At 52.4% G+C, this 16,478-nt stretch overlaps 1 protein-coding gene across 3 annotated transcripts; it reads left to right on the top strand.

Moving 5' to 3' along the window:
- Nucleotides 1–3,233: 3,233 nt before the first annotated feature.
- On the top strand, nt 3,234–5,628 carry HES6 (hes family bHLH transcription factor 6). Of its 3 annotated transcripts, none has more exons than XM_079924794.1 (4): nt 3,234–3,501; nt 3,575–3,661; nt 3,771–3,852; nt 4,061–5,628. In XM_079924794.1, the coding sequence occupies exons 1-4, from the start codon at nt 3,421–3,423 to the stop codon at nt 4,483–4,485; spliced, it is 675 nt and encodes a 224-aa protein (XP_079780920.1). In that variant the 5' UTR covers nt 3,234–3,420; the 3' UTR covers nt 4,486–5,628. The 3 variants fall into 3 exon arrangements, with proteins under 3 accessions (XP_079780920.1, XP_079780922.1, XP_079780921.1); XM_079924796.1 differs by having other exon boundaries at nt 3,771–3,812; nt 4,061–4,325; XM_079924795.1 differs by lacking the exons at nt 3,234–3,501; nt 3,771–3,852 and having other exon boundaries at nt 3,584–3,661.
- The last annotated feature ends 10,850 nt before the right edge of the window (nt 5,629–16,478 follow it).

Raw genomic sequence — 16,478 nt, 5'->3', positions numbered from 1 at the left:
CATCCATAGGCTGGCCACTGTCTTTGTTCCCTGGGGATTTATGGCTCGCCACCCCTGCCGCTAACTGGTCCCCCTGTGGCCACTGCAGCCCTGCCCAGCCTCTGTTGGCCTCTGTTTTTGGATATGAGGGGATCAAAGAGCCCAAATGCTCAGGAAGTCTGTACTCAGGCAACCTTTGAAAGGGGGATCAGTCCAAGGGACAAATGGCAGGAAGTGTGCCTGCTAGACGAGGCCATGCAAAGGAGAAAGAAAGGGTGTGGTGGTCCTGAGACGGAGTAGCCAGGCTTCTGGGAGGAAAAGGCCAAGCCAGCCAGCCAATGGGCGCACTAAAGGAAATGGAGGCTGACTTCGAAGATGAGGCCTTGGGCAACTTCCAGTCTAACCAGGAAGGATTTTGCTGCCTCACACTCCCTGCTCTATCCCTATACTTTCTTCCCCAAGGGTACTTGGTCAGACTGAGGCATATCCCAGTACTTAATTTCTCCTTCCTTAACTCTAGACAGCATTCCTCAATCCCCCCACCCCATGTAAGACAAGGGTTATGAGGTCCCTAGCCCATGCTCCAGCCTCCTCCCTTCTCCTGACAACTGTCATCTGTCCTTTTGTTTTTACAAAGCAACTTTATATCCTGTAACCATAATTAAGCCTTCCTTGCCTTTTCTATAGATTGACTCTAAAATGTTGAAACCCTATGAACAGTGTTACATTGTTCTGACTGTGAAAGAATTGGCTACTGGGCCAAGTGAGTGCTAAGATTACACTTCTCTTCTTCAGCAGCTTTTTGTTTTTCCCGGAGTTCCTAGTTGCCTTTCATTTTTCGCTTGCACCATTTGCCTTTATAATTCTTCCTCCACCTCCCACATTCAGTTCCCCATCCAATCAGGAAAAGATTAATAGTCTTTTCCCAGAGGCCTTCCCCAGAGCCCTGATCATCCTGTTCCAATACAAACTGCCTTTCAGGGAGAGCGTTCTAAACTACTTGTTTGATCTTATTCAAACAATATAATCAATAACGGGAGGGGTATGAATCAGAGTACAAGAAATATCACTGAGTTTATTTTTCCATATCTGAGCTCCTCAGAGTAGTAGAAGCTTAATTGTAGTTTCTTGGGGTGGGGGTGGGATCTCCTTCCCTGGGGTGATGTCTAAATGGTGAAGAAAAGTAAAGTTACAGGCCAGCTATCGGCTCTCTTGGGGTTCACTACTCAAGCCCCTCCCCCACTCTGTCAGTCCCTCCACTAGGAGTAGAGGGGGAAGGGTATCAGGTCTCTGACCAGGCAGGGGAGGAAGGGAGGAAGAGAACTAAGCTTTCTGGCTTGTGGGGGAGACTGAGGACGACACAGGGTGATTGAAGGAAAGGAGTGGGTTCATACCTGGGTGAACAGCGCAGGGCTGGGGAAGTTCCCGGGCCCTGCTCACAGAAAAGCAAAGAGACGGCCAGGTAAGAATCAGCAGAAGGGGTTCCCAGGTACTTACAGAGGTCAGTGAGGTGACTTTGGGAACCATCAAGCCACTCACCAAACTTGTCTTACCTACGGAGGTCCCTCGGTGGGGAGCTGAGGTGAAACAGTCACCTGAAGGGCTTCCAGATCCATCTTCAGATGGCTGGGGGCACAGGTGGGTGTCTGGGGCCTAGTCCTACCACCCCACCACACTGCAGTCCCTGGATTTTCCTTTCCCCTGCTGCCTTCCAGCTAGGCTTGGGACACTCTCTCGATTTCCCTACCTACCCAGTGCTTCTGCTAGGCCAGGCTCTGTGCTGGGGGTAGATAAGGGGTCCTAGGTCAGACTGTACCCCCAGGGATGCTTGTAACCTGGAGGGGCACAGACCAGACCCTGACAATCCCAGTCCCGGGAGGGAAGCAGAGGATTGGGTAAAGGGAAGCTGAGACCTGAACAGTGAGGAAACGGCCATTGAAGGGAGATCCCAGCGTGTTCCAGGTGTAAGGCTGTGTGTGTGCAAAGGCTTCACGGTCTGAAGGCAAATTGCTATTCTGGCTGTGCCAGGAGACGCCGTGGACCTAGGCCGGTGGGGCTGCGGCCAGGCTGGGGTCCCCAGGGAGCTGCCCCACCGCCCGCGCACCCCACCCTCACGGAGGCTGGGCCAACAGATGGGCGGCCAGCCGTGGGGGTGGCGGTCGTCTGGCGGACACAGGCGCACCCACCGCCCGCTCCCGCCCGAGTGACAAAGCGGCAAAGACAAAGGCGCGGCCAACACCTGTCGCTCTTGGCCAGGCTGCCGCTTTTCTCCGCCCGAAGCGGCTGCAGCTGCCAACTGTCACGGGCATCAAGTTACGGGGACCAGACGGCGGCCTCCACCAGCCGGGCGGGAAGCGCGGGAGGGCTGGGGGGGAAAGGGAGCCGAGGGGGACAGGAGGCGGGGAGGGGGGCCGGGGCGAACAAACAAGGGTGCGGGGAAGGGTGGTTGGGCAGGGAGGGCGGGGACCAGGGAAGGGCGAGCTCGGGTTGGGAATCAGAGAACGTGGGTTCGGGGGAGGGCGGGCAGGGAAGGGAGGGCGGCGGTGGGTGCTGAGGGGGGAAAGGGAAGTGAAAGAGGGGTCGGGGAGCAAAGGGGACTAGAAGGAGATGCGGGGAACTCCGGTGGTGAGGGCGATGATGACCAGGAGAGAACAGACGGCCTGTGGGGACAGAGGATGACCCGAGAAGGAGAGCCTACAGATGGAGCGGTGCGGGCGGGCCTGGGGACCCCGCCCCACTAGGATCCCTGAGCGGGCTGAAGGCGGTGTCGACGTTCGGATGTCAGGACCCACAGGTCCGCAAGAAACGCACTGGGGCCAAGGGCCCGTTCCCACCCCCGCTGCCCTAGGGGCCCTCACCTCCCCGGGGCTCTGCAGCCACCCCAGCCCGGACCTGTAGCTCCCTCCAGGCCCGGAGACCGCGGCCTTCGCTGTGGCTCTGGCCGCCAGGACCCCGGCACTTGCGCAGGAGCGTTCCTCTCCTGTTGCACCTTGGGTGAACAAAGTCAAGCGTGAATGAATGAATGGGCAGATGGATGCGCCCCTGCTAGCACGCGCCGCAGACCTGGGCGCCTTGCTTGGGGTAGGAAGGGAAACAAGCGCACCCAGAGCCACAGCTCTCCGGGTCATCGCCCCCGCTCCGGTGCCCCACAATGCCGGGGCGGCGCGGAGGGCCTGGCTGGACCCCCCAGCCCCCGGCCGCAGGCCACGCCCCGCCAGCTGCCGGCCGACCCCGGCGGCGGGGCCAGACAAAGCACGCCTCTGCCATTGGCTCTCACGAGCAATCGGCGCCTTGAGATGCAAATAAGGCGCTATAAAAGGGGCGGGCGCCGCTGCAGGCGTGAGGACGCGGCGTAAGACGCCAGGGGCCGAGGGCGGCGGTGGCTGCGGGCCGCTGCGCTGCCAGGGGCGCGGGCGCACGGCGCTCCGGGAGGTGGAGGTCATGGCTCCGCTTTTGGCGCCCGGCCGGGACCGTGCGGCCCGGGAGGATGAGGACGGCTGCGAGGCGCGGGGGGACCGCAAGGTGCTGGCTGTAGCCGTGGATGGGGGGGCGGGGGGCCGCACAGCGCCGGGGCTCAGTTGCTCGCTTCCCGCAGGCCCGGAAACCCCTAGTGGAGAAGAAGAGGCGCGCGCGGATCAACGAGAGCTTGCAGGAGCTGCGGCTGCTGCTGGCGGGCGCCGAGGTGAGGCCGGCGGGCGGGCGCCCAGGGGCTGCGGGCGAGCGGGCGGGCGGGGGTCGCCGTCCGGCCTCGCCTCACCGACCCTCCCCACCGGGCGCTCCCGCCGGCGCAGGTGCAGGCCAAGCTGGAGAACGCCGAGGTGCTGGAGCTCACGGTGCGGCGCGTGCAGGGCGCGCTGCGGGGCCGGGCGCGCGGTGAGTGGCGGCGGGGCGCGCGGGCGGGGGCGCGTTCGCCTGGCCTGCCCCTGCCCGGGACCGAGGACTTCCCCTCCTGGAGCAGGGCGCGCCCCGCGCGTCTCCTGGGTGAGCCTTGTCCCCGGGGGCCGGGCGGGCCGGGCCACAGCAATCAGTTGCCGCTCACCGAACCGGGCGCGGCCCTCTTCCCTCCCACCCCTGAACACAGAACGCGAGCAGCTGCAGGCGGAAGCAAGCGAGCGCTTCGCCGCCGGCTACATCCAGTGCATGCACGAGGTGCACACGTTCGTGTCGACGTGTCAGGCAATCGACGCCACCGTCGCCGCCGAGCTCCTGAACCACCTGCTAGAGTCCATGCCGCTGCGCGAGGGCAGTAGCTTCCGGGATCTGCTGGGGGACGCCCTGTCCGGCCCACCGGGAGCCCATGGGCGGAGCAACTGGCCAGTAGGAGGCGCCCTGGGGTCCCCACTGCCCAGCCCCCGGGGCTCCGGGGACGACCAGTCCTCCGACCTGGAGGAGGTCCCCGAGGCTGAACTGAGCCGGGCGCCTGCTGAGGGGCCGGACTTGGTGCCCGCAGCCCTGGGCAGCCTGACCGCTGCCCGCATAGCCCAGAGTGTCTGGAGACCTTGGTGACCAACGGCAGCCTGGGGCCTAAGGGGTGGGCCCTGCCTTCCCATGCTCTAGTCCCTCCTCCCTGGGGTCCAGGTATCTGGACAGGGGTAGGGCCCTGGATATCTCCCAGTTCTGCTGCCCTCCTCCAGTGGGTGCTGCAGGGCAGTCCCCGATAACCAGGCCAGCCAGGCCCCTGTTTCTTAAGGGAGCAACGTTTATGGACCATCCCCGCCCCCACCCCCTGCCCCCCTAGCCCTCTGGTGGGTGGAGGGAAGGAGCTACAGGCAGGAGGAAGTATCTTGCAGGGCTACCAGGTCTCTCACCTGTCCCAGACTTCTCAGGCACTGTGTGGGCCTGGGGGCAGAGGTGACAGAGTGGAGCTGAGCCTCTCCTGAGCGCTGGGCACGAGTGTCCTGGCAGCCCTGGCCGTGCAGCCAGGACGCGGGGGGGGCGTTCCGCAGCGCTGCCCAGAGCTGCCGGAGGGACGCATGGCTCTCTGTATGTCTTGTGTTTAGCACACCTGAGCTTGCGTATTACGTTGCCTTCAGTTGTTCCAATTCTGTTAAGTAAAGGGTTTTGGAGAGTTAGTTACCCTTCTGAAGTATTGCTGAATGCTGTGGTGTCATTAAGGTGTCAAACGCACAAAGACTAAACCAAGCACATTTTTTCCCATATCTAATGCTGTGAGTGGTTTTAAAACTTCTGACCCTTTGTCAGCAAAGTAAGTAGTGTAATGGCAGTGGAGATGGGACACCCCGCGGCGTGGTCTCACGTTGGACGGTGTTTCTACCTCCCTACTGCCAGGCCATTCCAGATCGGTTTCCCCTTCAGGTCCCTGGGCCCGGCCTGCACTCCCTGGGAATTGTGTGCATCCTGGCGATGGAAACCACTGCATGGAGTTTGTCTCCAGAGTAACTAAGCAACAGGGAAACGGCCTGTCCCTGGACCATTCTCTTGTTTGTGAGCTTCCAGGAATAAAACGAATGCCTGATTACTAGCCATGTGATTTGGAAGTTTCTTTCAAAAGTCTGTTTTAAGGTCCATGAGTTTGATGCAGACGTCGGTCTACTTAGGTGGTCAGTTTTCTTGACTGAAGAGAGAGCTTCCCCATTGCCAGTGACCTCGGGGGCATGGAGACCCACCCAGTTCACGGCCCAGGCAGTTTGGACTTAAGGCCAAATTGAGCCCAGGAGGTCAGAACCCTTGGAAGGAGGGTGATGGGATGGGCAGCTGGGGTGTAGGGAGATGGCCCTCTTGGCCTGGGTCTGCAGACAGCATGAGGTCAGCTGATAGCAGTCACTGCCACAGGTATCCCGGCCCCTGCATCTCCAGCTCCAGGACCCCAAAGCAGCTTGTTCTTGTTCTTACTTTGGGTTGGCAGTGCCCAGGCCGGGTCAAGGTGTGACAATTTAGGATTGACACCTGGGTCTCCTCTCCAGTGTGTGCCTTTGCTTGAAAAACATCTCTCCCGAGAACCCTTTTACAAAAGCCCCCTAGCAGATCCTGGCCACCAGGGGTTTTTCACTGTGGCTCCCCGGTGATTTAGTCTTAGACCTCGGCCACCAGGCTATAAACAGATGCAGCCTAATTTTAGCCACTGGGGATGAGTTATTGAGGGGTTGGGGTAGGGAGGCAGGTCCATAAAAGAGAGCTCAAGAGAGACGGAGACTTTTTCCTGGGATTATCTACATCGCCCCAGTCAGAATGATGTAGGATGTGTCCGCAGGGACACGAGAGCAGGTCCACCTGTAAGACGTCTGTCCCGTGTAGCTCCCAGCAGTACCCAAAGGCTACTGTGATAAGCTCTGATGCCATCTGGGGAGCATCAGCCAGGACTGTTTAGGAGGAACCACTCTTTCCTCTCATACCCACACTTGTCACATCCTCCCAAGGGGTCCTAGAAGGGGGCCCAGGGGAGCCCAAGACACAGGATTCGAGGTGCAGGAGGCTGACCTGGGGGAAAGATGTTGCTGGGACCAGGACCCCCCTAAGGTCAGACGCCACTAACCCAGAACTCTGGCCCTGGGCCCCCTCCCACCTATGAGTCAGCTTCTCGGGACCCCCTCAAGAGCAGTGTCTTTTCTTTCTCACAAATATAAGTGGCTCCCAGAGCAGAGACCACTGTCAGCCTCCGTGGGGTGAGAGCAGCTTTTGCCTATGGTGCGGCCTGGGACCACCAGTTTCCTGCCTGCGTTCCTTCCCATTCTTCCAGACAACTTTCACACCACCTCCTCTCTCTGAAGTACCCAACAAACCCTTGCAAGCCTTGCTCTAGGCATTTGCTAGCCTTGATTCGTCATTCCCCGTGAATCCCCTCCTTCCCACTTCAATCCCTGGCCCCCTGTCTTCGTCCCCTATGAATGCCATACATTGCCACCAACTCGGTGTCTCAAAACAACACAAGTTTATTTGCTTGCACTCCTGTAAGCTAGGAGTCTCAGGGGATTCACTAGGCTAAAGCCAACGCAGGGCTTCATTCCCTTCTGGAGGCTTGAGGGTGAATCCACTTCCCTTCCTTTTCCCACTGCAGAAGCTGTCCACATGCCTTGGCTGGTGGCCCCCTTCCTCCACCTTCAAAGCAAGCAACGTTGCATCTTTCTGACCTTTGTTCCATAGTCACATTTCCTTCTGACCCTCCGCTACTTCTTCCCTCTTCTTTCTACTTGTGATTACTTTGAGGCCACCTGGATAATCCAGGATAATCTCCCTTCCTCAGGGTCCTTAACCCGTAATCAGACTTGCAAAGCCTCTTTCGCCATGTAAGGTAACATAGTCGCAGGGTGTGGAAATGAGGATGTGGACATCTTCGGGGATCCCTGTTCTGCCAACCACACCCACCTGCGCCTCTGCCGAGGCTTTCTGCCTTCCATCGTGATGCAGTGTGGTACCAGCCTTCCGCACGGGCTTTGGGTCCCACACCCTCGGACCTGCTCAGTGACCCTGCTCTCTGCACTGCATCATTAATCTCTCCTTCCTTCTGGGTCATTCTCGTTGACCTACAAACAAGCTGTAACATCTCCACCTAGAAAAAGAAGAGGGACTTTCCTTGTGGTCCAGTGGTTAAGACTTCGCTCTTCCAATGCAGGGGGCGCGGGTTCCATCCCTGGTCGGGGAACTAAGATCCCACAGGCCACGCGGCAGGGCCAAAAAGTGAAAAAACAAAATAAAAAATAAATAGAAAAAGAAGAGCTAAAACCTCCCGGGCCCGACGTACCCTATTAACCTCTGCTTCATTTCTCTGCTTTAAAGCGAAATCCCTTGGAAGCATTGTCTTCTTCCTCTCCAGTCAGGCTGTTGCTCCCACCCTGCCCTTGTCAAGAGCTTCAGTGACGTCCATGTTTCCAAATCCAGTGGCTGTATCTCTGTTTCAATTTACTCAACCTTCCAGTGAAGCACTCCTTAGGTGTTATCACTCTCTCCCTCCTCAAAGGCTCTCCCTGCTCAACCTCAGGAACACTCGCTTTCCGGGCCGTCCTATCTTACTGGCCGTCCTCGGCCTCCTGCCAACTTCTGAATGTGGGCATGCACGTCCAAGGCTCTGTGCCCGGCTCTTCCCTATCACCCCTGCCCAGGAAGCCCATCTGGTCCATTTGGTTTGTTACATCCACGTGCCCTCGAGCTAAAGTCCATCTCCATTCTGTTGGCTGCCCTATATCCTCCTGTCTACTCAGTGTTTCCACTGACATGTGAGACGGGCATCACAAACCACAGCCAAAACACAACTGATTCTCACCCGAAAGGCGTTTGGAGGCGCCCAGCACTCGAGCGCGCTCGGAGGTGCTCGGAGGTATTCGGGAGGCGCTCGGAGGCTCTCGGGGTGTTTGGAGGTGCCGAGGCCTTGGCCGCGCCCTCCCGCCCCCACGCCCAAGGGGGTGACTTCTGGGAAGTGTAGTTCCAGCCCTTTCGTCTTCCTTTCCCCGAGGTCCCTGCAGGCCGAGCCGGAACTACGACTCCCAGAGGCCTTCCGGCTCAGAGGCCCCTCCTTTCGCCGCCTCGAGCTCCGAGCCTGGGGCTCAAGGGAGCCCAGCGGAGGCCAACGGCGGTCGGGGCCCTCGCTCAGTCGGCTAAGCGGCTCTGCGGCCGGCAGAGGCTAGGCTGCGGTCCCTCCAACGTCCCTGGGACCAGGAGAGGAAGCGATGAAGGCGCCGGCGCCCAGCAGCTCGGGCCCTCGTCCTGCGGCTCCAGCCCAGGGCCGCTGACCGCCTCCGGTCGCCAGGAGGCCTGGACGTCGGGAATATTAAAAGCGCCCCAGATGGTTCAAAAGTGCAGCCAAAGCTCACAGCGACTGGTGTCGAGGAAAGAGGGAGTCGTTTCAGGCTGTGGCAATGGAAGCAGGTTTCTCGAGGAGGGAACACAAGCCTTACTGACCCTTCGGGAGACCAAGTCTCAGCTTTGTCCAGCATTCATTCTACAGGTGCTTTGAGCACCTGTTACGTGCAGGGAACACAGAGACGAGAGTGTCCAGACCTTTGCTGTCGAGGAACTTGCATTCTCTTGAGATGGGCAAGAGCCCACAGAGAGCCGCAAGCCACCCACATACTGCCCAGAGGTAGACAAAGGCGTTGCTTGGTGGAGAGTAGCCAGAGAAGCCCAGAGCTCATCAGGTTATTGAAGACAGTCCTTGGGTTTAAATGGATCTGAAAGGAGGAGGGATAAGGTTTTAAACCTGTGACCCAGAGGCCTTCTAGCTCCTCATGGGGGCACGCAGGCTTTTTGCTCTTCCACCCGCATACAAGAAGAGCCTGCCCTGCCCTGAAGATCGCGCACTCCTGCCGTCCGTGTCTGTTCTGCCCCTAGTTGTCATGCTGTCCATCCACTGTCAACAGGTGGCACTTGGGGCACCATCTTCCTCTCCCCTCCAGATCCCGCCCCACCTTAATGTGGGAAAGTCGTGTAGGTGCTTCTCAGTCAATGTATGTACTGCAGTAGACTTCTCAGTCAATAACCACGCCACGGGCTTTGTCACCCCTTACAGCTGAACTAGCTGCAAAACCCTAAGCTCCTGCCTTCCATCCCCTCCGTCCCAGGAAACTTGTTTAGACGTCATCGGGGTCTCCTAGTTACTGTCCTGCTGTTTCCTTCACAGTCAGGTTTCTTGAGAATAGTCTCTATTCTTACTTTCTTCATTCCCTTGCCTGCTTGCTCGTCACAAAATTTCACCATTTTCCATTTCCCACCATTCTACTGAAAACTTCTGGCAGTCTCTGGCAAAGACCTAGTTGCCAGGTAGACCCTTCATTTCCATCTTCCCTAAGTGTTACAGCATCTGACACTGTCAGTAACTTCTTGCTTCTCCATCTAGCTTTCTTGCTTCGTCTTCAACCATTCCTTCTCAAGTTCGAGACAGGGCTCTTCTCCTCAGCCCACCCTGTAAATATCACCATGTCCCACATCTTCCTCGGACCTGTTATCTCTAAACTATGACCTGTATGATCTCCGTGGCTTCACCTACTGCGTCACTGACTCCAAAAAGGACCTCCAGCCCAGTCCTCTCTGGAGCTGTAGTCGGGTTGGTCCAAATGCCCGGGTTGTCACCTCTCAGACATCCCACAGGTTCTTCAAACTCAGCTCAAACCTGAGCTCAGCTTTCCTGCAAAGCCTGCCCTTTCTTTCATGTTCTGGAACCCTGAGAGCAGCACGGCCATCATCAGCCACTCAGGGCAGAAACCGGACATTCGGGGAGACACCCAGTTTTCCTTCAGTCCCACCCTGCGAGCGGCGTCCAGGAAGTGTCAGTTCTACATCTTTAACGGGCAGAGTGAAGGAATGAATGAATGAGTTTGCATCTTATACCTTTTATCCCTTTTCCTCTGTTCCTGCTGCTGCCTTCTCGATTCACGTCCTTATCACTCACCTGGAGAATGACAGTGGCCATTAAGTCTCTACATCTAGTATTACCTCCTGAACTTAAGTCCTTCAAAGGCCCAGCACTCCGCAGATTAGCAGGTGTAGTAGGCCCACAGCTCCCGTGGGTCGGCTCGGAACTTCATAGCTCCGCCCCTGTGCCCCGCTCCTGTCCCATTCCCCTGCCAGGTGTTCGTCTTGCTGCGCTGCTGGCTCACTGCTTGCCTTCAAGGTTGGCTCAGATATCACCTGTGGGAAGCATTTCCTGGTCCCCTTGGTTTTATGTAGCTTCCAAGGTTTCTCCCTTGCGTTTCCGTGATGGTACATTTCAAACAATGGGTATTTATTCATTCCACAATGTTTCTTGCATGCCTCCTCTTTGTCAGGCGTTATTCTAGTTGCTGGAGATAAAGTTTCTTCTCAAGCTTATACTGTAATGAGGGAAAGGGACAAGAAATACATGCTGTGGCAGACGGTGTTTACGTGCCAAGAAGAAAAATCAGTCAGGTCAAGGGGACAGGGAGTGATGGTGTGGAAGCAGGGTGCAGGTTGATGATAGAGGTGACTGTAGGTTTTGTCTGAGCGGAAAACAGATGATATGGGGAAACAAGCAAGCCGCTGTCCTGGGAAGGGGTGGTCCAGGCAGAGGAAATAAGTGCAAAGGCCTGGAGGCAAGACGTCGCAGGGCCTGTTCAAGGGACTGTGCTGCTGGGTCCCGGAGTCTCTTAAAAAATACTCATGTTTTCTGTACTTGTTGACACGCACCAGGTACCAAGGGACAGTATGTCAAGCGCTCTATTCATGTGACCTTATCAGTTCCTTACATGTCACAGTAACCCTCTAAGGCAGGCATTACTATTCTTAATTTCACAAATGAGGAAACTGAGGCTCAGATAGGTCAAGTAACCTTTTCTTCAACTAGATTTTTGTTGTAAGAGGAATACACACTCCCAGGAAAAGTCGGGCATCACGAAGGCCTGCAGTGGAAGGTCCAAGGTCTTCCCTCTTATTCTGCACCTTCATCCCTCTCTCCAGGAGTCTCCAGGTTTAACAATTTCCTGGGTGTCTTTTACGAGGCTTTCCATGAATCCAGAATCATATAATGGGATAGGAGAAATGTCTTTCTCTTCTTATGCAGATGGGCCCATTTGTACATACCATTCTGCAGGTTTTTTTAACCCAACAATAGAATCGTTTATTCAACAGTGTAGACTGTGCATCTGCTGTGTGCCGAGCACTGTCCTAGGTGCTGGGGACACGGGTGAGGAGGGAGAAGCCCCTCCTTCACGGGACCTCCTGGCCCACCGCACCTGTACACGCAGACCCTCCTCGCGCATCTTAACCCTGCAGGTGTCCTCCCCCGCCAAGGTTTTGCTAAGATCAATACTCAGCGAACAACCTGGGTACTTTGTAACATACCGTATAAATTTCTGGAATTAAAATGGCTGGGCAAATGGTAAGTCATTGAAAAGTGTAAATCTTGTCAGATGGCGGCCCTGAAAACTGTCTCGATTTACACTCCCACCTTCGGCAGATGAGGGTGGCGGTTTTCCACAGTCTTGTTCAGAGCGGGCATTCCTAGTTCCCTGATTTACTACTGTTAAAACTTCTTTTGAGGGAAGGCGATGAAATTGGGGGGTTGCCTCTCGGCATCGTTTGAGGTAATCACGTGTTTTCTTGTGTGCGTCCTCTGGCCTATGGACATGAGGTATTTTGTGATTGGGATTCACGGAGAATGAGCAATGTTTGTGTTTTTCTTATGAGCCCCAATGGTAATGGTGGGATCAAGGTCCTGCGGAACTCGGTTTGTATATAATTTTGTGTAGGGTGTTTTAGCCTAGATTTTATTTGTTAGAACAGTTTTAGGTTCACAGAAACATGGAGCAGAAGATACAGATGTTTCCATACAGTCCCTGGCCCCACACGTGCATGACCTCCCCCATCATCAACATCCCTTGCCAGATGCTGTGACACGTCATCGTCACCCAAAGTTTACAGTTTACACTAGGGTTCACTCTCGGTGTCTGTGGTACTTACTATGGATTTGGACAAACGTATAACATGTAGCCACCATTGTCATTCATGCAGAGTAGTGTCACTGCCTTCAAAACCCTCTGTGCTCCCCCGTCATCCCTCCTTCCCAACCCCCGACAATCACTCATCTTTTCCAGTCTCCGTACTTTTGCCTTTTCCGGAATGTTGTGCAGGACTTTTTTTTTTTTTTTTTGCGGTACGCGGGCCTCTCACTGTTGTGGCCTCTCCCGTTGCGGAGCAGAGGCTCCGGACGCGCAGGCTCAGCGGCCGTGGCTCACGGGCCCAGCTGCTCCGCGGCACGTGGGATCTTCCCGGACCGGGGCACGACCCCGTGTCCCCTGCATCGGCAGGCGGACTCTCAACCACTGCGCCACCAGGGAAGCCCCTCTGCCCCTTCCTTAAAGGACACGTTTCACAATAAAAATAGCACCGCCAATTAATTTTGCACAGTGTGAGAGATTTTCTGACATTTACTCCAATTTCCCCAAACCAGTGTTGCTGTAAAGTTCCTTTCCCCATTGCCACGGAAAATAGAACAGTTGTCATTTTCTTCCTTTTTCAGTCCTTTCTCACAGTGCACAAAACATGCCTGAATGACAGGTTGTTCAATCATTATTGCTGCATTTTACAGACCCCAAAACTTGGCAGTTTATAGCAACGCCTTCATTTGTGCTTGGCCTGGCACTCCTTGCTTCAGACCCTTTGCTTGGTTGCAGTTGACACTTCCGACCTTTTTCCTGGAAATCTCTTTTTTACTGTTGTGGTACTGTTGTACATCCCAGTTGTTGATTCATCTATATTTTTATTTTTATATTCTTTCTCACATATCTGTTAGTTTCCTAGTCTAATTTTATTCTTTACTTTGTTATTGTTCTTTGTTTGTTTTTGCTACCCCACGCGGCTTGGGGGATCTTGTTTCACAAGCCGGGGGTCAGGCGAAACTCCTGCAGTGGGAGCTCCAAGTCCAAACCACTGAACTAACAGAGAACCTCAGACGCCAGGGAATATCCATTGGAGTGAGATCTCACGGAGGTCCTCATCTCAGCACCAAGACCCAGCTCTACCAAACAGCCTACAAACTGCAGTGTTGGAAGCCTCAGACCAAACAACCAGTAAGACAGGAACACAATCCCACTCATAAAAAGAATTTTTAAATGAGACAACAAAAAAATATGTCACAGTTGAAGGAGCAAGGTAAAAACCTACAAGAACAAATAAATGGAGAGGAAATTGTCAATCTACCTGAAAAAGTAATGACAGTAAAGATGATCCGGAATCTCAGAAATAGAATGGAGGCACGGATTGAGAAAATACAAGAAATGTATAACAAAGATCTAGAAGAATTCGGGGCTTCCCCAGTGGCACAGTGGTTAAGAATCCACCTGCCAATGCAGGAGACATGGGTTTGAGCCCTGGTCCAGGAAGATCCCACATGCCACGGAGCAACAAATCCTGTGTACCACAACTACTGAGCCTGTGCTCTAGAGTCTGCGAGCCACAACTACTGAGCCTTCATGCCACAACTACTGAAGCCTGTGCACCTACAGCCCATGCTCAGTGACAAGAGAAGCCACCGCAATGAGAAGCCTGCACACCACAGTGAAGAGTAGCCCCCACTCGCCGCAACTAGAGAAACCCCGCGTGCAGTAACGAAGACACAATGCAGCCAAAAATAAATAAATAAATAAATTTATAGAACTAAAGAACAAACAAACAGAGATGAGTAACACAATAACTGAAATGAAAAATACACTAAAAGGAATCAATAACAGAATAACTGAGGCAGAAGAACGAATAAGTGAGCTGGAAGACAAAATGGTGGAAATAACTGCTGAGGAGCAGAATAAAGGAAAAAGAATGAAAAGAAGACAATCTCAGAGACCTCTGGGACAACACTAAATGCACCAACATTCAAATTATAGGGATCCCAGAAGAAGAAGGGGAAAAGAAAGGGACTGAGGAGATATTTGAAGAGATTATAGTTGAAAACTTCCCTAACATGGGAAAAGAAATAGTCCCTCAAGTCCAGGAAGCACAGAGAGTCCCATACAGGATAAACCCTAGTAAAAACACACAAAGACACATATAAATCAAACTAACAAAAATTAAATTCAAAGAAAAAATGTAAAAACCAGCAAGGGAAAAACAAAAAATAACATACAAAGGAATCCTCATAAGATTATCAGCTGATTTTTCAGCAGAAACACTGCAGGCCAGAAGGGAGTGGCTGGATATGCTTAAAGTGATGAAAAAGAAAAACCTACAATGAAGATTACTCTACCCAGCAAGGATCTCATTCAGATTCAATGGAGAAATCAAAAGCTTTTCAGACAAGCAAAACCTAAGACAAATAAGCACCACCAAACCAGCTTTACAACAAATGCTAAAGAAACTTCTCTAGGTGGGAAACACAGGAGAAGAAAAAGACCCACAAAAACAAACCCAAAACAATTAAGAAAATGGTAATAGGAACATACATATCGACAATAACCTTGAATGTAAATGGATTAAATGCCCCAACCAAAAGACACAGACTGGCTGAATGGATACAAAAACAAGACCCATATATATGCTGTCTACAAGAGACCCACTTCAGACCTAGGGACACATACAGACTGAAAGTGAAGGGATGGAAAAAGATATTCCATGCAAATGGAAATCAAAAGAAAGCTGGAGTTGCAATACTCATATCAGACAAAATAGACTTTAAAATAAAGACTGTTACAAGAGATAAGGAGGGACACTACATAATGATCAAAGGATCAATCCAAGAAGAAGATATAACAATTATAAATGTTTATGCACCCAACATAGGAGCACCTCAATACATAAGGCAAATGCTAACAACCATGAAAGGAGAAATTGACAGTAACACAAAAATAGTAGGGGAGTTTAACACCCCACTTACACCAATGGACAGATCATCCAACCAGAAAATAAATAAGGAAACACAAGCTTTAAGTGACACAATAGACCAGATGGATTTAATTGATATTTATAGACCATTCCACCAAAAAGTGGCAGGGTACACTTTCTTCTCAAGTGCACACAGAACATTCTCCAGGGTAGATCACATCTTGGGTCACAAATCAAGCCATGGAAAATTTAAGAAAATTGAAATCATATCAAGCATGTTTTCTGACCACAACATTGTGAGATTGGAAATCAATTACAGCAAAAAAAATTGTAAGAAACACATATACATGGAGGCTAAACAGTGCACTACTAAATAACCAAGAGATCGCTGAAGAAATCAGAGAAGAAATAAAAAAATGCACAGAAACAAATGACAGCAAAAACATGACGACCCAAAACCTATGGGATGCAGCAAAAGCAGTTCTAAGAGGGAAGTTTATAGCAATTCAATCTCACCTCAAGAAACAAGAAAAATCTCAAATAAACGATCTAACCCTACACTTAAAACAACTAGAGAAAGAAGAACAAAGAAAATCCAAAGTCAGCAGAAGGAAAGAAATCATAAAGATCAGAGCAGAAATGAATGAAATAGAAATGAAGAAAACAGTAGCAACGATCAATAAAACTAAAAACTGGTTCTTTGAGAAGATAAACAAAATTGATAAACCCTTAGCCAGACGCATCAAGAAAAAAAGGGAGAGGACGCAAATCAATAAAATTAGAAAGGAAAAAAGAGAAATCACAACTGACACGGCAGAAATACAAAGGATTATAAGAGACTACTACAAACAGCTATATGCCAATAAAATGGACAACCATGATGAAATGGACAAATTCTTGGAAAGGTACAATTTTCCATGGCTGAACCAGGAAGAATTAGAAAATATAAACAGACCTATCACAAGCAATGAAATTGAAACTGTGATTAAAAATCTTCCAACAAACAAAAGTCCAGGACCAGAGGCCTTCACAGGCGAATTCTATCAAACATTTAGAGAAGAACTAACACTGATGCTTCTGAAACTCTTCCAAAAAACTGCAGAGGGAGAAACACTCCCAAATTCATTCTACGAAGCCACCATCACCCTGATACCAAAACCAGAATAAGATATCACACACAAAAAAGAAAATTATAGACCAATATCACTGATGAACATAGATGCAAAAACCCTGAACAAAATACTAGCAAACAGAATCCAACAGCACATTAAAAGGATCAT

The sequence above is a fragment of the Stenella coeruleoalba genome (genome assembly GCF_951394435.1).
Source record: "Stenella coeruleoalba genome assembly, chromosome: 6".
Lineage (NCBI taxonomy): Eukaryota > Metazoa > Chordata > Mammalia > Artiodactyla > Delphinidae > Stenella > Stenella coeruleoalba.
The sequence above is the reverse complement of the archived record's forward strand: the minus strand, read 5'-3'. Positions and strand labels throughout refer to the sequence as shown.